At 48.1% G+C, this 20571-nt stretch overlaps 1 protein-coding gene across 3 annotated transcripts in view; it reads right to left on the bottom strand.

Annotated features, from left to right (window-relative positions):
• Positions 1-19006, bottom strand: part of RANBP3 (RAN binding protein 3) — a 235500-nt gene extending 216494 nt beyond the window's left edge. For all 3 annotated transcript variants that reach the window (XM_040417760.1, XM_040417761.1, XM_040417759.1), the window contains exon 1: positions 18876-19006. In XM_040417760.1, the coding sequence (XP_040273694.1) occupies positions 18876-18897 (22 nt within the window). In that variant the 5' untranslated portion in view covers positions 18898-19006. The remainder of the gene's footprint in view (positions 1-18875) is intronic.
• Between the last annotated feature and the right edge of the window lie 1565 nt (positions 19007-20571).

A 20571-nucleotide genomic window follows, 5' to 3' on the forward strand; every position in this document is an offset into this window, starting at 1 on the left:
GTAGCCAGGACGCTACGGGAGCCCTGGCTGCCATGGTATGTTAGTGAGCAGCATTATACTCACGTTGCGTCGTGGCCGCCGGGAGCTCCTTCTTCTCATAGGTCTGTGCGGCGCATTGCTAATGCTATAAGCCTTAGCAATGCGCCGCACAGACAGAAGAAGGAGCGCCCGGCGGCCACGACGCACGTGAGTATAATGCTGCTCACTAACATACCATGGCAGCCAGGGCTCCAGTAGCGTCCTGGCTACCATGGTAACCGATCGGAGCCCCAGCATTACACTGCTGGGACTCCGATCGGAACTGAAAACTGCCACCAATGATGGGGGGAGGAGGAGGACGACGACCCTGTGGCCTCCAATGATTAATACTGGGGAGGGAGGGAGGGAGGGAGGAGGGGGGGCCCACTGCCACCAATGATGGGGGGACGACCCTGTGGCCTCCAATGATTAATACTGGGGAGGGAGGAGGGGGGGCCGACTGCCACCGATGATCGGGGGGGGAAGACCCTGTGGCTTCCAATGATCAATACTGGGGAACGGGGGGGGGGCCCACTGCCACCAATGATGGGGGGGATGACCCTGTGGCCTCCAATGATTAATACTGGGGAGGGGGGGGCCCAATGCCACCAATGATGGGAGGGGGACCCTGTGGCCACTGCCACCAATGATTAATACTGGGGGGGGGGGGGCGCACTGCCCACTGCCACCAATGATGGGGGGGGGAGGGGGGGGGGGGGGAGACCCGGTGGCGACTGCCAGCAATGATTAATACTGGGGGGAAGGGGCACTGACACCAATGATGGGGAGGGGGACCCTGTGGCCACTGCCACCAATGATTAATACTGGGGGGGGGGGGGTTACCAGAGGGGGCTGATAAGAGGGAGAGGCTGGGGGGGCTGATCAGAGGCTGGGGAACTGCCCGTCTGCCCCCATACAGTGTAACGTCTCCTTGTGGCTGCCCCCATACAGTGTAACGTCTCCTTGTGGCTGCCCCCATACAGTGTAACGTCTCCTTGTGGCTGCCCCCATACAGTGTAACGTCTCCTTGTGGCTGCCCCCATACAGTGTAACGTCTCCTTGTGGCTGCCCCCATACAGTGTAACGTCTCCTTGTGGCTGCCCCCATACAGTGTAACGTCTCCTTGTGGCTGCCCCCATACAGTGTAACGTCTCCTTGTGGCTGCCCCCATACAGTGTAACGTCTCCTTGTGGCTGCCCCCATACAGTATAACGTCTCCTTGTGGCTGCCCCCATACAGTATAACGTCTCCTTGTGGCTGCCCCCATACAGTATAACGTCTCCTTGTGGCTGCCCCCATACAGTATAACGTCTCCTTGTGGCTGCCCGGCTGCCCCCATACAGTGTAACGTCTCCTTGTGCCCCCCCCCCCCCATACAGTGTAACGTCTTCTTGTTGCCCCCCATACAGTGTAACGTCTTCTTGTTGCCCCCGATACAGTGTAACGTCTCCTTGTGGCTGCCCCCATACAGTATAATGTCTCCTTGTGGCCCCAAGTGTTTTTTTCTTCTAAATGGGCATTTATCGCGATATATATCGTTATCGCGATAAATTTCTTAATATCGTTATCGTGGGAATATTTTTGATATCGTCCAACCCTAGCTCCGTGTGAGTTCCGTATTTTTTGCGAACCCATTGATTTGAATGGGGCCTCGGACCGTGATTTGTGGACAATAATAGGACATGCACTACTTTTTTGCGGAACGAAAATACAGAAATGGAATGCACACAGAGTATCTTCCGTTGTTTTTGCGGACACCTTGAAGTGAGTGTTTCCGCATACGGTCCGCAAAAAAAAAAAAAAAAAAAGGAAAACACGGAACGGAAGCGGAAAGAAAATACGTTTGTGTGCATGAGCCCTAACGGTAAGTCTACACGGCAACTTAGTCAATGGTGTCGCACTGCGACATAGTGCAACGCAGATAGCACAAAAATCCAACATACATGGATTTTTGTGCGACTGCTGTGTCGCAGTTCGACCCCATTAACTATCACTACAAATAACGTAATGCAACAAATGTCGTCGAGTAGCCGAGACCTTTGAATTCCACACCTGGTCATGGCTTTGAAAAATACATCAGTAAGGGCTCGTTCACATGAACGCTCGAAGCCCGGGCTGTGGACCGCAAGTTGCGGTCCGCAATGCACGGGCACCGTCCGTGGGGCAGGGGTATGGGGATCGCAGACCCATTCACTTGAATGGGTCTGCGATCCTTCCGTTCCACAAAAAAAAAAATATATATATATATATATAAAGCAAGTTCTATCTTTTTGCGGTGCAGAAGCACGGAACAGAACCCCAGAAAGCACTCCGTAGTGCTTCCGTAGTTTTCCGTTCAGCATCTCCGGATTTGCAGACCCATTGAAATGAATGAGTCCGCATCCGTGATGCGGAATGGCCACGGAACAGTGCCCGTGTATTGCGGTCCGCAATACGGCAACGGGCATCACACGTTCATGTGAACTAGCCCTAAACCTGATAAAAACCTGAACGTATAACGTTAGTGTTGGCGCAGATGTGAACTCTGTTCCAGCAGAGGAACAAACAGGAGTACACAATATGCGGTATAGCCAGAGAAGAAGAGAGTGCAGAATCGGCAGCGGCACAAGTCCAGAAACGTTTTACCTATTGAATGAATATTATATATATATATTAATTTTTTTTTACAGGTGATGCGTTCCAGGGCCGCACCGGCCCCTTCATCAGTCCAGTTTGATGAAGGGGCAGGTCCGGCCACGAAACACATCACCAAAAGATACTACCTTATCTGGACTTACCTGGCTGCCGTTCCTGCACTCTGTTCTGATAGCACCAGTGTCTATACTTACTCTCCAGGCTGCATGGGGTGTTGTGCTCACAGCACAACCCTTCCCGATGAGAGGCTCTGACTAACGAGCTTACCAGCATTCCTTCCATTGAAGCTCTGCTCTCCTTCTCTATTCCAATACCGACGTAGCCAGATACTGCCACGCACCTCTAGACCCACTGACTAGATTTGTATCTGACCAATTTCCAGCATAAATGTCGGCTTTCAGCCAAATACCTCTGCTTTGGTATTTGTCAGGCTAAAAGCTGGCATTTATGCTGGAAATTGTCCGGATCCCCTTAGGATGCGAGGCAGTATCCGTCTAAGGCTACTTTCACACTAGCGTTTCTATTTTCTGGTATTGAGATCCGGCAGAGGGTCTCAATACCAGAGAAAAACGCTTCAGTTTTGTCCCCATTCATTGTCAATGGGGACAAAATGTAACCGAACAGAATGCAACGCTACAAAAAGCATTCCGTTCTCATACCGGAGAGCAAACCACAGCATGCTGCCATTTGCTTTTCGTCCGGGATGCAGAGCAAGATGCAGTGCTCCAGACAAAAAAAAAACATCAAGAAGCCATTGGCTCCTAATCTGAAAAATTTACGAGCCAAATTTTTGTTGTAACATGAGGGTCAGAAAGTTTTTTTTATATTTTTTTTTTAGCCTCTTGACTTTTTCCATTCATAAACCTCCACATTGAGCTCCTAGCAGCAGATAGAAGCCTGCAGGGCACGCTGGCACTTCTGGTGTGACATCACCTGGGCACATGGTCTTTACTCAGCAGAGGCTCAGTTCCCGCCATGCTGTCGCTGGCACTTCATGAGCAGTCGGTAGTGGCGCGTGCTCCCCTGTTCCATGAATGGCAGTTAAATTATCGTGCGTATTCATACGCATTAGACATTGGACAAGGAGAGAAACTGTCTGTACAGGCGTCCATGACGCTTGTACAATCGTTATTGCGACTAGGGATGAATGAATCGACTTCAGATGAAACATCCGAAGTCGATTCGCATAAAACTTTGTTCCCTAATTGCGACCTCTCCCAATCACCATGTCTGCGATGCTGCATGCTCTAACCCTGCTGTTCTGTCGAGACTCCACCTGAAGCCTGGCAGGTAACAGCCATATTTTAATGAGTAGCGCCGTTGGACTTCTCCTGCACATCAGCCGTACTGTGCATACAAAAAGGATGGACTTAGGGCTCTTTCACACCTGCGTTCTTTTCTTCCGGCATAGAGTTCCGTCGTCGGGGCTCTATGCCGGAAGAATCCTGATCAGTTTTATCCTAATGCATTCTGAATGGAGTGAAATCCGTTCAGGATGCATCAGGATGTCTTCAGTTCCGGAATGGAACGTTTTTTAGCCGGAGAAAATACCGCAGCATGCTGCGCTTTTTGCTCCGGCCAAAAATCCTGAAGACTTGCCGCAAGGCCGGATCCGGAATTAATGCCCATTGAAAGGCATTGATCCGGATCCGGCCTTAAGCTAAACGTCGTTTCGGCGCATTGCCGGACCCGACATTTAGCTTTTTCTGAATGGTTACCATGGCTGCCGGGACGCTAAAGTCCTGGCAGCCATGGTAAAGTGTAGCGGGGAGCGGGGGAGCAGCATACTTACCGTCCGTCCGTGCGGCTCCCGGGGCGCTCCAGAGTGACGTCAGGGCGCCCCACGCTCATGGATGACGTGTCACATGGATCACGTCATCCATGCGCATGGGGCGCTCTGATGTCATTCTGGAGCGCCCCGGGAGCCGCACGGACTGTAAGTATACCGCTCCCCCGCTCCTACTATGGCAACCAGGACTTTAATAGCGTCCTGGCTGCCATAGTAACACTGAACGCAATTTGAAGACGTCTCCGTCTTCAAATGCTTTCAGTACACTTGCGTTTTTCCGGATCCGTCGTGTAATTCCGGCAAGTGGAGTACACGCCGGATCCGGACAACGCAAGTGTGAAAGAGGCCTAAGGGTACTTTCACACTTGCGTTGTTGGATTCCGGAATGCAGTTCCGTTGCCTGAACTGCCTGCCTGATCAGGCAAACTGTATGCAAACGCATGTCATTTTTTCTGACTGATCAGGCATTTTTCAGACTGATCAGGATCCTGATCAGTCAGAAAAATGCCTGGTCAGAAAAATGCATTGCAATAACGGATCCGTTTTTTTTAGTGTCATCAGGCAAAACCGATCCGGTATTCATTTTTTTTCTCATATTTAAAGGTCTGCGCATGCGCAGACCGGAAGGACGAATCCGGCATTCCGGTATCTTGAATGCTGGATATGGCACTAATACATTCCTATGGGGAAAAAATGCCGGATCCGGCATTTAGGCATGTCTTCAGTTTTTTTTCGCCGGAGACAAAACCGTTGCATTACTCTTCATACAGAATGCATGGGGATATGCCTGATCACTTATTTTCCGGTATAGAGCCCCTGTGACGGAACTCTATGCCGGAAAAGAAAAACGCTAGTGTGAAAGTAGCCTAGGTGCAAAAAAATAAGAGGGGTGTAAAGTGGTTGTCCCAAATGGCCATTTATTACATAACCACAGGTTAGATAAGCCTGGGGCTACATGGTGACTTTGGCCCCTTGCAGACGAGCTTTACTACCGCAGCGAGTCCGCAACACAGCACCCGGCCTGACCTCCCAGCACTGACGGGAATCACATAGCATTATATTGATTTATGATGCTATGTAACCCTTACAGTTCTGGAATGTATTGAATAACACTGACAGCATTATGCCAGTGTTACCAATGCTATCCAGATCTGTAAGGGTTACATAGCATCATAAATCAATATAATGCCATGTGACCCCCGGCAGCGCTGGAAGTCCAGGCTGGGAGCTACATTGTGGACTCGCTGCGGGAGGAACGCTAGTCTGCAAGGGGCCTTGTGACAGAATTGCGTCAACCAGCTATGGAATCAGTTTCATCTGCTAGTGTGAGGAGATTCTGCTGTCCACCATCATTGCCCCTTCTTCTCCCCCACTTCCCCCTTACTTGGGGGGCACAGGACACCCTCAGCACATGGCGCAGTGTACGCAGAACGCTCACCTCCGTGCGTCACATGACTGAAAAACTTGTCTACTTAGCTGCCCCTTGTTTATGGAGCAGTCGGCAATGAGCGCACTCCCAGTTTTCATAACTGAAAAGCAAGGGCTGTGTTCAGCCAATAGTACGGAAGCACGCTGATACTGACAAATCAGCAGCCTCCTCACTAATAACAGAGCTCTGTTATTGGATTGCTGTGTGTCTGCTGGATGCAAGACCTTTCTTCTTAAAGCGGCAGAGCAGCGGAGGGTCTAGGCGCAAATGGCGACAAGACTACAAAGTCTTGTCGCCATTTTGCAATTCTAAGTCGCATTGGCGACCATTTTGGTTGCCATCTGGAGCCCTGAAACGTATCAGTCATGATCCACAATGCAAGTCAATGGGGACGGATCAGTTTTCTCTGACAATAGAAAACGGATCCGTCTTGGCTAGGTTACAGAAAATACACTGCTCAAAAAAATAAAGGGAACACTTAAATAACACAATGTAACTCCAAGATAATCACACTTCTGTGAAATCAAACTGTCCACTTAGGAAGCAACACTGAGTGACAATCAATTTCACATGCTGTTGTGCAAATAGACTTCATGTGGCTGGAGTGTGTCAGCAGTTCCTGCAAGACGAAGGCATTGATGCTATGGACTGGCCCGTCCGTTCCCCAGACCTGAATCCAATTGAGCACATCTGGGACATAATGTCTCGCTCTATCCACCAACGTCACGTTGCACCACAGACTGTCCAGGAGTTGGCAGATGCTTTAGTCCAGGTCTGGGAGGAGATCCCTCAGGAGACCGTCCGCCACCTCATCAGGAGCATGCACAGGCGTTGTAGGGAGGTCATACATGCACGTGGAGGCCACACACACTACTGAGTAGGGGTGGGCGATATGGCCTAAAATCTATATTGCGATATAATTTTAAGCATGTGCGATATGCGATATATATCACGATATATTGTTTTCTATATTTAAGGGGGCGTGTTTAAACTTTTTTTTTTTTTTTTTTTACTTTTTATTTAATAACTATTAGCCTCCTTAAGGGCTAGAACGTAGAACCCTTGTCATATTCACCCTGATAGAGCTCTATTAGGGTGAAAAGGACTTTACACTCTCCCTGCTGCCCTGTGCTTTGTGCACACAACAGCAGGGAGCCGAGTCCCCTCCCCTAAACGGTGCCATCCACAGATCCCCCCCTCCCCTAAACGGTGCCATCCACAGATCCCCCCTCCCCTAAACGGTGCCATCCACAGATCCCCCCTCCCCTAAACGGTGCCATCCACAGATCCCACCCCCCACCCCCCCCCCCTAAACGGTGCCATCCACAGATCCCACCCACCCCCCCCCCTCCCCTAAACAGTGCCATCCACAGATCCCCCCCGACGCTCACAGGAATACATTTAAAAACGAATCAGTAACTTTATTCATTGGTGATCTCTTTACTGTATATACCTTACTAGGTCTTTGCTCCGGAAACAGCAGGCAGTGCGGGCGGGCGGCGCTCACTCACTGACGTCACGCGCCTGCGCCGCCTAGTGGGAGGAGCAGGCGTGTGACGTCAGTGAGTGAGCGCCGCCCGCCCGCACTGCCTGCTGTTACCGGAGCTAAGACCTAGTAAGGTATACAGTAAAGAGATCACCAATTAATAAAATTAAAGTTACTGATTAGTTTTTAAATGTTCTACTGTCAGCGGCGTGGCCCTGTATATTCTAACCCCCAGGCAAGCGTCCCCGTCACCATGGGAACGCCTGGGGGTTAGAATATACCATCGGATTTGAGTTTTCACGCGCTCACTGAGATCGTGAAAACTCAATGATTTACTGTCAGTCCCTCCCCTCCTACTCTGTTCTCATTGGTGGTCAGCGGCAGCCGCGCACAGTGGGGAGGGAGGGACTCTCTCCTTCTCCACTGTGCCGGCTCAGGAGAAGATGGTGCGCGCAGAGAGCGCGATCATATCGCGCTCCGGCGATATAGGCGATATGCTCAAAATCCATATCGTGGCACAAATTTATATCGCATATCGCCTATATCGCCCACCCCTACTACTGAGCCTCATTTTGACTTGTTTTAAGGACATTACATCAAAGTTGGATCAGCCTGTAGTGTGTTTTTCCACTTTAATTTTGAGTGTGACTCCAAATCCAGACCTCCATGGGTTGAAAAATTTGATTTCCATTTTTTAATTTTTGTGTGATTTTGTTGTCAGCACATTCAACTATGTAAAGAACAAAGTATTTCAGAAGAATATTTAATTAACTCAGATCTAAGATGTGTTATTTTTGTGTTCCCTTTATTTTTTTGAGCAGTGTACAACCGGATCCGTTCATAACGGATGCAGATGGTTGTATTATCAGTAACTGAAGCGTTTTTGCTGGACCCTGCCGGATGGCAAAAACGCTGGTGTGAAAGTAGCCTAAGGCTACTTTCACGCCTGCGTTTGGTGCGGATCCATCTTGTATCTGCACAGACGGATCCGCACAGATAATGCAAACGCTTGTATCCGTTCAAACTTACATTGAAAGTCAATGGGGGACGGATCAGTTTTCAATTGCACCATATTGTGTCAGTGAAAACGGATCCGTCCCCCATTGACTTACATTGTAAGTCAGGACGGATCCGTTTGGCTCCGCATCGCCAGGCGGACACCAAAACGCTGCAAGCAGTGTTTTGGTGTCCGCCTCAAAAGCGTAACAGAGACCAAACACAGCCAAACTGATGCATTCTGAACGGATCCTTATCCATTCAGAATGCATTGGGGCTGAACTGATCCGTTTTGGACCGCTTGTGAGAGCCCTGAAACGGATCTCACAGGCGGACCCAGAAACGCCAGTGTGAAAGTAGCCTTAGGCTACTTTCACACCTGCGTTCAGGTGTCCGCTCGTGAGCTCCGTTTGAAGGGGCTCACAAGCGGCACCGAACGCAGCCGTCCAGCCCTAATGCATTCTCAGTGGAGGCGGATCCGCTGAGAATGCATCAGTCTGCCAGCGTTCAGCCTCCGCTCAGCGAGCGGACACCTGAACACTGCTTGCACCGTTCAGGTGTCCGCCTGGCCGTGCGGAGGCAAGCGGATCCGTCCAGACTTACAATGTAAGTCAATGGGGACGGATCCGTTTGAAGATGACACTATATGGCTCAATCTTCAAACGGATCCGCCCCCATTGACTTTCAATGTAAAGTCTGGACGGATCCGTTCAGGCTACTTTCACACTTAGACGGACCCGCTCCGAACGCTAGTGTGAAAGTAGCCTAAGCCAGATGCAGTAAACCTTGGTAGTCTATTAATCTGCCAGAACAGCACCCCAGTGGTTGCTGCAGTTGTGAAACCACCCTTAGGCCCCTTGCAGACGAGTGTGTCCGGATTAGGTCCGGATGCGTCCCGGTGCATTGCGGCAAACCCGCGCGAGTAGGTACGCAATTGCAGTCAGTTTTGACTGCGATTGCGTTCCGATGTTCTTATTGCGCGGGTGCAATGTGTTTTGCACGCGCGTGATAAAAAAACTGATTGTGGTACCCAGACCCGAACTTCTTCACAGAGGTTTGGGTTAGTTGTAGTGTAGATTGTATTATTTCCCCTTATAACATGGTTATAAGGGAAAATAATAGCATTCTGAATACAGGATGCATAGTACAATAGGGCTGGAGGGGTTAAAAAAAAAAGAAAAAAAAATTATAATTGAACTCACCTTAAGGCCTCATGCACACGACCGTTGTGTGTGGCCGTTGTGCCGTTTTCCGTTTTTTTTCGCGGACCCATTGACTTTTAATGGGTCCGTGGAAAAATCGGAAAATGCACCGTTTTGCAGCCGCATCCGTGATCCGTGTTTCCTGGCCGTGAAAAAAATATGACCTGTCCTATTTTTTTCACGGCCAACGGTTCACGGACCCATTCAAGTCAATGGGTCCGTGAAAGAACACGGATGCACACAAGATTGGCATCCGTGTCCGTGATCCGTGGCCGTAGGTTACTTTTTATACAGACGGATCCGAAGATCCGTCTGCATAAAAGCTTTTTCAAAGCTGAGTTTTCACTTCGTGAAAACTCAGAACCGACAGTATATTCTAACACAGAAGCGTTCCCATGGTGATGGGGACGCTTCTAGTTAGAATACACTACAAACTGTGTACAAGACTGCCCCCTGCTGCCTGGCAGCACCCGATCTCTTACAGGGAGCCGTGATCAGCACAATTAACCCCTTCAGGTGCGGCACCTGAAGGGGTTAATTGTGCTGATCACGGCCCCCTGTAAGAGATCAGGGCTGCCAGGCAGCAGGGGGCAGACCCTCCCCAGTTTGAATATCATTGGTGGCCAGTGCGGCCCCCCCCCCCTCCCTCTATTGTAATAATTCGTTGGTGGCACAGTGTGCGCCCCCCATTGCCCCCCCCTCCCTCTATAGCATTAACAACGTTGGTGGCCAGTTGGTGGCCAGTGTGCGGCCTCCCATCTCCCCCCCCATCATTGGTGGCAGCGGAGTTCCGATCGGAGTCCCAGTTTAATCGCTGGGGCTCCGATCGGTAACCATGGCAACCAGGACGCTACTACAGTCCTCGTTGCCATGGTTACTTAGCAATAGTACAATAGTAGAAGATTCATACTTACCTGCTGCTGCGATGTTCGTGTCCGGCCGGGAGCTCCACCTACTGGTAAGTGACAGTGACAGGTCTGTGCGGCGCATTGCTAAATGAACCGTCACTTACCAGTAGGAGGAGCTCCCGGCCGGACACGAACATCGCAGCTCCCAGGTAAGTATGAATCTTTTACTATTGTACTATTGCTAGTAACCCGCTGCCACCAATGATCGGGGGGGGGGAGATGGGAGGCCGCACACTGGCCACCAATGTTGTTAATGCTATAGAGGGAGGGGGGCCAATGGGGGGCGCACACTGTGCCACCAACGATTTATTACAATAGAGGGAGGAAGGGGGGGGGGGGGGCGCACACTGTGCCACCAACGAATTATTACAATAGAGGGAGGAAGGGGGGGGGGGGGCGCACACTGTGCCACCAACGAATTATTACAATAGAGGGAGGAAGGGGGGGGGGCACACTGTGCCACCAACGATTTATTACAATAGAGGAAGGGGGGGGGCCGCACTGGCCACCAATGATATTCAAACTGGGGAGGGGGGGGGGGGGGTCTGCCCCCTGCTGCCTGGCAGCCCTGATCTCTTACAGGGGGATATGATAGTACAATTAACCCCTTCAGGTGCGGCACCTGAGGGGTTAATTGTGCTGATCACGGCCCCCTGTAAGAGATCGGATGCTGCTAGGCAGCAGGGGGCAGTAATGTACACAGTTTGTAGTATATTCTAACTATAAGCGTCCCCATCACCATGGGAACGCCTCTGTGTTAGAATATACTGTCGGAAATGAGGTTTCACGATCTAACTCATATCCGACAGTATATTCTAACATAGAGGCGTTCCCATGGTGATGGGGACGCTTCAAGTTAAAATATACCATCGGATTGGAGAAAACTCCGATCCGATGGTATAAAAGGGACTCCGGACTTTACATTGAAAGTCAATGGGGACGGATCCGTTTGAAATGGCACCATATTGTGTCAACGTCAAACGGATCCGTCCCCATTGACTTGCATTGTAATTCAGGACGGATCCGTTTGGCTCCGCACGGCCAGGCGGACACCAAACCGACTTTTTTTTCATGTCCGTGGATCCTCCAAAAATCAAGGAAGACCCACGGACGAAAAAACGGTCACGGATCACGGACCTACGGACCCCGTTTTTGCGGACCGTGAAAAAAAAAACGTTCGTGTGCATGAGGCCTAATCCACTTGTTCGCGCAGCCGGCATCTCTGTCTTGTTCTGTGAAGAATAGGACCTTTGATGATGTCACTACGCTAATCACATGGTCCGTCACATGAACAATCACCATGGTGATGGTTCATGTGACGGACTATGTGATGAGCGTAGTGACGTCAAAGGTCCTATTGCTCACAGATGAAGACAGAAGAGATGCCGGCTGCGCGAACAAGTGGATTAAGGAGAGTTAAATTATTATTTTTTTAACCCCTCCAGCCCTATTGTACTATGCATTCTGTATTCAGAATGCTATTATTTTTCCTTTTATAACCATGTCTTAAGGGGAAATAATAATGATCGGGTCTCCATCCCGATCGTCTCCTAGCAACCGTGCGTGAAAATCACACTGCATCCGCACTCGCGATTTTCACGCAACCCCATTCATTTCTATGGGGCCTGCGTTACGTTAAAAACGCACAAAGAGGAGCATGCTGCGATTTTCACGCAACGCACAAGTGATGCGTGAAAATCACCGCTCATGTGCACAGCCCCATAGAAATGAATGGGTCCGGATTCAGTGCGGGTGCAATGCGTTCACCTCACGCATTGCACCCGCGCGGGAAAACTCGCCCGTGTGAAAGGGGCCTTAGGGTTTTGCGGGGCAGGGGAGTAGTAGTAATAATAGTAACAGTAGTCACACCTGGACTTTTGTTCTGACACATGCTCCATACAGCCCAGATGCTTGCCAGCGCAGACGACTTTCATCCTGTCTGCACTGTGCATGCGCCAATAACAGAAACACCAGCACACACACACACACACACACACAAGATACCAGAGCCGGACAAGACCAAAATGTCCCCTGGGTGGCTGTCATTTAAAGCTGGAGGGGCGTGGCAGGCAGCAATAAGGAGCAGGGAGGTTGGTTCAATGGTGATGCCCTCGTGGCACCAAGCAGCTAATTTACATTCACTGATTTCTCAGTAACGCAGGCACTTATCGGGAAGTGGGATGTAGTTTTGTAATGAGACCTGTGCACATCTGACACTGCACTTGAATTACTATGGAAGTATGTGGTAACAGATTTCGTTTAACTCATTAGGGATGGTGCCTGCTCAGAAGCTGAAAGGGCACTGTAGCAGCCGGGTGCCTGTATTTTTACACAGCAGACACCCCAGACGGCGTCCGTGATCAGCGGTAACGGTGACCACAGACATTTAATCAGACAGATGCATGGTCAATTGTGACCACAGTATCTGAGCAGTGAAATATCGGGAGCACTGCGCTCCAGGGGCCCAAACAGCACTCCCTCACTCCAAGATCGAAGGAGCCGTTTGGTTTCTATGGCCACCTCAGGCCCTTTGAAGGACCCAAGGCAATTTTCCTATGGAGCCCTATCTTCAGCATCACTGCGTCTCAAAATGAGTATAATTAAAATATATTTATCCCGTATGGTGTACGACGCAATAGGAAGGGGATCAATTTTCTTGTCAATTTTCAGAATTTAGATTTTTCTGCTTTTAATCCTTAGGATACCAGAGGTTTTGTCGTTTTCATTTTTCTTTCCCATTTTTCTTGAGCCATAACTTTTTTATATTTCCGGTCACATAGCCTGTATGAGGGCTTATTTTTTTTGTTTACAGGACAGGTTGTATTTTCTAATGCCACCATTAACTATGGCATATTATGTAGTGGAAAGCTGTAAAAAAAAAAAATCAAAATGGGGTGGAAATGAAAAAAAAAAAAAACTAAATCCCTCCACCATTTTACGCCGCATGCCCTTCATTCTCTAGGCCAGCATGATTACAACGATACCCCATATGTATAGGTTCTTTATGTCTAAATAGTGTAAAAATAAATTTAAACTTTGATACTTTTTTTTTTTACATCACCATATTCTAAGCCCCATAACTTTTTTATATTTATGTCTTCTGAGCCGTTTAGGAGCTCATTTTTTGCCCCTAAACGTAGTTGTAGTTTTTATTGATATCATTTTATTGGAGTGTGTGACTTTTTGATCACATTTTATTACATTTGTTTTGGGTAAGAGAAGCAATTAAATGTCAAATCGGCTATTTTTATCCTTTTTTCCGTTACGCCATTCGTCGTAATGCAATTTTTTTTCTATTTTAATAGTATGGGCGTTTTTGGTTGCAGTGTTTATATTTATTGTTATTTAGGTATTTATTTATTTTATTATATGGAAAGGGGGGTGATTTAAACTTATTTATTTTTTAACTTTTTTTTTGTTATGATTTTGTGTCATATACGAGCCTATAAATTATGTTTTTTTAATTTTTAATTTTGTTCTATCAGGGATTTTTAAAATGCCATTTAACCTCAATTTTGCTCATTTCTTATCCTGGCCTTATCCATCTGGTGGCCAAAATAAGAATTGCAGCATGAACACTTTCAGACTCATCAGCGAGGCTGAAACTGTCAGTGCAAGTACCGATGCCACAATTGGCCACACGGGGCATCCGTAGGAAGCACTTCCGGGTTTTTGCGCATTTAGATGCAGTGATCTCACTTGGTCACGGCATCTAAAGCATTTAATTACTGCGGTCAGCATTATTGCCAATCACGGTAATTAGCTGCAGGTCTGCTGTTTGAAACAGTAGAGATCTACCGGACATGGCACCCGCTGCATATGCGAGCGGGCGCCATGTTTACACATCGCTCCAGCGCCGTACATGTACGGCGCTGGTAGTGAACGGGTTAAGATAGATAGCGATACCTCCGAATAGTTTTTACTTGACATTAACCACGTCTTCTTTACGCCAGCATCATTTTATATATATATCAGTTTATTTTTTTAGGATGTCAGAAGGCTTAGAATTTTAGAAGCAATTTTTTACATCTTCAGGTAAATTTTCAAACCGATTTAGTAGTAATAGGAGAAAACGCACCCAAAATTTTGTTACATAATTCTTGCCAAGTGCTATAATGCTGCCTATGTGGTCATAAACTGCTCTCCGACTACAGGGTTCATAAGCATATGGCCTCATGCACACGGCCGTTATTTTGGCGGCTCGGATGCGGACCCATTCACTTCAATAGGGCCGCAAAAGATGCGGACAGCACTCAGTGTGCTGTCCGCATCTGTTGCTCAGTTCCGTGGCCCCGCTAAAAAAATATAACATGTCCTATTCTTGTCCGCGCATTGGGGACAAGAATAGGCATTTATATTAAAGGCTGTCCGTGCCGTTCCACAAGTTGCGGAACGGGCACAGATGCCATCCGTGTTTTGTGGACCGCAAAACACACCACGGTCGTGTGCATGAGGCCTAAGAGAAAGAGCACCATGGGTATTTGAGTTTGGTATTTTATACAGAATTGGCCGACAAATGCAGAGGCTCTGAAAAAAAATTAAAATAAAAACACAAACAAGAAGTGACCCTATTTTAGAAACCACACCCCTCACAGCATTACCAAGTCAAGTGAGCATTTTGACCCCACAAGTGTTTTGCAAAAATGAATGCACAGCAGATGGTACATAGTGTGAATTGCAATTTTTCCACAGATATGCCATCTCAGGCCAGTATATTTTGCCCATCATGTGTCATTCTGAAAAGTCAGCCCTCTTATTATTGGGGCCCGTTCACACGACCGTATATTTGAGTCCGCATCAGTTTTGCAATTTCGCAGAACGGATGTGGAGCCATTCGTTTTAAAGGGGCCACAAAAGATGTGGACAGCAAACCACATAATGTTCACATCTGTACTTCTGTTCCATGGCCCCTGTATCCATGTTTTGCAGACCCCAAATCTGCGGACTACAAAACATGAGCCCTTTTGCTGCGTTTCCTGGTTTTCTAAACGCCCTCCATGTGACCCTAATCTTTTGCCAGAACATATGAGAGGGTTCAGGAGTAAAAGAACACTATTTGAGGCGCAGTGTGTTCATTTGTGCATCTTGTGCTGACAGCTGTAGTTACTAGAGTTTGGAAACTGTGCCCCTCATGGTATTAGGCTACTTTCACACTTGCGGCAGAGAGATCCGGCAAGCAGTTCCGTCGCCGGAACTGCCTGCCGGATCAGGCAAAATGTATGCTAACTGATGGCATTAGTAAGACTGATCAGGATCCTGATCAGTCTTAAAAATGCCTGATCAGTCGAAAAAATGCATTGAAATGCCGGATCCGTCTTTCCGGTGTCATCCGGCAAAAACGGATCCGGCATTTATTTTTTCACCTTTTTTTCAGTCTGCGCATGCGCATACCGGAAGGACGGATCCGGCATTCCGGTATTCTGAATGCCGGATCCGGCACTAATACATTCCTATGGGAAAAAATGCCTGATCCGGCATTCAGGCAAGTCTTCAGTTTTTTTAGCCGGAGATAAAACCGTAGCATGCTACGGTTTTATCTTTTGCCTGATCAGTCAAAACGACTGAACTGAAGACATCCTGATGCAAACTGAACGGATTACTCTCCATTCAGAATGCATGGGGATATGCCTGATCAGTTATTTTCCGGTATAGAGCCCCTGTGACGGAACTCTATGCCGGAAAAGAACAACGCAAGTGTGAAAGTAGCCTTAGTGAGTGGAGTCACCACTGATATTATGTAGAAATTAATGCACAGTGGACGGTGCAAAATGAAAATTGCAATTTTTGCGCAGATACAGCATTTCAGTGCCAAATATGATGTTCCCTGCTGGTGCCATCTAAGACTCAAACTACACTTCTTAAATAAATGTGGACATAAGCTGCTGTATGGAAGTGCTCAGAAGGGATGAAGCGCCATGCGGAGCAGAGATTTTGCTGGACTGGTTTTCAGGTGTTACATCACATTAGCAAAGACCCTGAGCCACCTGTACAGTGAACCCCCCAAATAAGTGGAGCCATTTAGGAAACTACACCCCCAAGTTATTTATCAAGGGGTGGAGTGAGCATTTTGACACCACAGGTATTTAGCAGAAATTAAAAAGTAGGAGAACAAGCAAAGTGAAAACTGCAAGTTTTCCACAGATATGGTCTATCAGTGCCCAGTATGAGCCAATTGAGACCCACATTATGCCCCTTACCATTTTTAGCTGTGTAGAGAAATGCCATAAAAGAGGACAAACTTTGGGGACCAGTACAGCCATTTTCTGAGAACCATGTATTTTTCTCTCGATGGACCTCTGTGAGGGCTTTTTTTTTGAGGTATCATTATTATTGGTTCTATTTTGAGGTACATACAACTTTTTTTTATCACTTTACATGATTACAGTGAAACCATTTTTTTAACAAGCATTTTTGAAAAAGAATCAAGATTTTAGGTCGTCATTTTCTGAAAATTTTTTATATTTATTTTTGATTTGAGGGCTTGTTTTTTTACAGGATGAGTTGACATTTTCACTGGTACCATTTTGTACATATGACTATTGCTTGATAATATGATTTTTGTTAGGAGATGTGACGGGGAAAAAAAAGTCGTTCTGGAAGAGTTTGATTTTTACAGTTAGGGTGTTTTTTAACCACTTATCAAAATAAAATGACTAGAAAAATTGATTTTTATTTTATATAATGTTTGTTAGTTTTTAGTTCTACTAGGGTACACTATTTTTAATTCACTGGTATACTTCATATCCTCAACAGTGACAGGCCTGCAGCACAATCTAACAGGCATCCAGTCATGGCAGGTCTTGAGACCTTTGTTAGGCCCCTTCCTACCAGGCAATGTACCCCCCTTACAATTGTGTTTGCCAGGTTGAGAGGCGTGGTGGCACTGCCTAGATGCAGCATCAGGGGTGGAGTGTGGGTTAGGCTACTTTCACACCTGCGTTAGGAGCGGATCCGTCTGGTATCTGCACAGATGGATCCGCACCTATAATGCAAACGCTTAGATCCGTTCAGAACGGATCTGTTTGCATTACCATGAAAAAAAAAAAAGAAAAATATTTTATTTTTTTTGTTCATGATAATGCAAACGGATCCGTTTTGACTTTACATTGAAAGTCAATGGGGGACGGATCCGTTTGAAAATTGAGCCATACTGTGTCAACTTCAAACGGATCCGTCCCCATTGACTTACATTGTAAGTCTGGACGGATCCGTTTGGCTCCGCACGGCCAGGCGGACACCCGAGCGCTGCAAGCTGTGTTCAGGGGTCCGCCTGCTGAGCGGAGCGGAGGACAAACGGTGCCAGACTGATGCATTCTGAGCGGATCCGCATCCACTCAGAATGCATTAGGGCTGGACGGATCCGTTCGGGGCCGCTTGTGAGAGCCTTCAAACGGAACTCACAAGCGGAGCCCCGAACGCTAGTGTGAAAGTAGCCTTAAGTGTCCAGGATTGGGCTCTCTAATCACAGCTGTTGCAGCAGGGCTCAATTGGTGCCAGACTCTTGTAGTGGTCTGAAGTAACCCTGGCACAGATGGCAGGGACTGAGCAGACATCTCTCCAGACTAAAAATAAAAGTCTCATGCGTAGAAATACAGGAGTTGTTTTTAAAAATGTTATATTGCTTTAGGCCTTATTGTGACCTCTGGACATCAGTTTCTGCTCAGCTGGAACTACATAGCTGCTTCCGTTCCAGCAGCAAGCAGAGAGTGTCTGCAGACAAATAGAAAGCAGAATGACCCAATATGCCAAGAGTTCATTCATGGGACCAGATGCTAGAAACCAAAGCAAAGTTCTGGTCACTTCTGAGAAAGGCACTGACAACTATGCAACAGTTTAGGCTTCATCCGCATGTGTCAGAGGCAAGACACAACAGAGCCCATTATAGCCCATGGGGCCAGCCAGCACCATTTGCTTCCATCACTGCCTTCTCTTCCTGGAACAGTAAAAACAATGTAAATGTGAAGGTAGCATTAGAGGCCTCTGGCAGATCTGTACACAGAGTCCAAATGCTGGCCCCCGGGCCACAGAGGCTTGGTGCCAGTCCCCATGACCTCCACTACAGGCAGGCATGGAAGGGCTGCACTCTCCTCCACAGATCAGGCGTTCTAGGTGGAAAGTCTAGGACGTGGCTCTGCCTGTAAACAATGGAGGCAGGGCAGGATCCATGCGGTTATCATGTGGAATACCCCGGATGAAGGAAGAATTAACTGCCCCCCAGAGCCGCTCAGCAGGGACAATTCACAAGCGGCAGGCCTCATGCAGACCAGGGTCTCTCCTGAGCCGCGCCCCCAGCGTACTATATTGGGCATAGGGCAGTGCCGGCCGCATCATAAAGCGAAGCACCTCAGAGCAGGAAAGCACACAACACCGCCCGCCTCAGAAACGTTACAGCCGCGGCTTTAGCACCACTTACCTTCGTTTGACAAATCCTCCATTTTACCGCCTGAGCCGCTCCCACAATGCTCTGCGGCCGCTTTCACAGTCAGGGGGCGGACGAAGTTGGGCGGGAACTAGAGCCAGGCACAGCAACCGCCTCGCTGCTCTCGCCCCGCCGGCATGTTGAACCGCGCATGCGCATAGCGCTTTTCGAGGGATGATTCCCTTCTCCCGTGCAGAGCCTACCACGTGGGGAGAGATGTCCAACGTTATGTGTAATGTGCTCTAAGCAGACATCCCAAGCTGCAAAAACTCATTTCAGGGAGGTTTTCTTTCACTAACTTTTTATTACATTTTCCAAACATCTGCAGTATCTGCACACTTTGCTCTATGGTGTGGAGGACTGGGCTCATTACCCTGCCCCAAATTATCATATTTATGTATATGGTTAAGGGGCGGACACAGACAGCAGAGGGCCCCTGTGCAAAGAATGTGCCTGGGCCCCCTCCCCTCCAAGCCAAGTTCTCAACATAACCAATTCCGTCCTAAGATTACTTATAGCAATACAAAACATACAGTGTCACCGTGATTTTGTAGTAAAAAGGTCACAGAGAGGCAAAGAGCATTATTAATCATGTTAATGCTCCATGTCTCTGCTGTCCGGTGCGGGGCTTGGCTCTCTTTCACGCAGCGGACGACCCGCACAGGATCCGCTAGTCTGAAAGAGCTCTAAGCCCAATGCATAGCTACACTCAACCAGTCCTAATAAAACCTGGTCCTACCTCATCCAGGATGTCACTGGCGTCGGTGTGATGTCCACTGGATCCAGAACAAGGTCCCTGTGGTGATAGAGAAAAAGAATAATCACATAAGGAAGAGATGGTGACAGCCCCTGTGAAATCGCCAGCAGGGGGCGCTGTGCTGGTCCTGTAAGACTGAGCCATGCCAATGTATAGCAGGGTAATCTAGTGCTACCATACAGTACTAATGCCCACATTGTGGCCCCTCACAGTAATTAAGCCGTCACAGCAGTTATGCCCAGATATGTGCCTCCCTCACATTAGTAATGCCCAGATATGTGCCTCCCTCACAGTCGTTAGACGAGATATGTGCCCCTCTCACAGTCATTATGCCCAGATATGTGCCACTCTCACAGTCATTATGCCCAGATATGTGCCTCCATCACAGTCGTTATGCCCAGATATGTGCCCCTCTCACAGTCGTTATGCCCAGATATGTGCCTCCCTTACAGTGGTTATGCTAGATATGTGCCTCCCTCACAGTAGTTATGCCAGATATGTGCCCCCTCACAGTCATTATGCCAGATATGTGCCCCTCACAGTAGTTCTGGCCAGACATGTGCCTCCCTCACAGTGGTTATAGCCAGATGTGTGCCTCCTCAGTCGTTATGCCCAGATATGTGCCCCCTTAGTCGTTATGGCCAGATATGTGCCTCCCTTACAGCAGTTATGCCAGATATGTGCCTCTAGTTATGCCAGATATGAGCCCCCTTACAGCAGTTTTGCCAGATGTGCCCCTCACAGTGGTTATGCCAGATATGTGCCCAGTGCCCATAGTTATGCCAGATATGAGCTTCCTTATAACAGCTATGCCAAATATGTGCCCCTCACAGTGGTTATGCCAGATATGTGCCCATAGTTATACCAGATATGAGCTGCCTTATAACAGTTATGCCAGATATGTGCCCCTCATAGTAGTTATGCCTATATATC

Source organism: Bufo bufo, chromosome 2 (genome assembly GCF_905171765.1).
Source record: "Bufo bufo chromosome 2, aBufBuf1.1, whole genome shotgun sequence".
Taxonomy (NCBI): domain Eukaryota; kingdom Metazoa; phylum Chordata; class Amphibia; order Anura; family Bufonidae; genus Bufo; species Bufo bufo.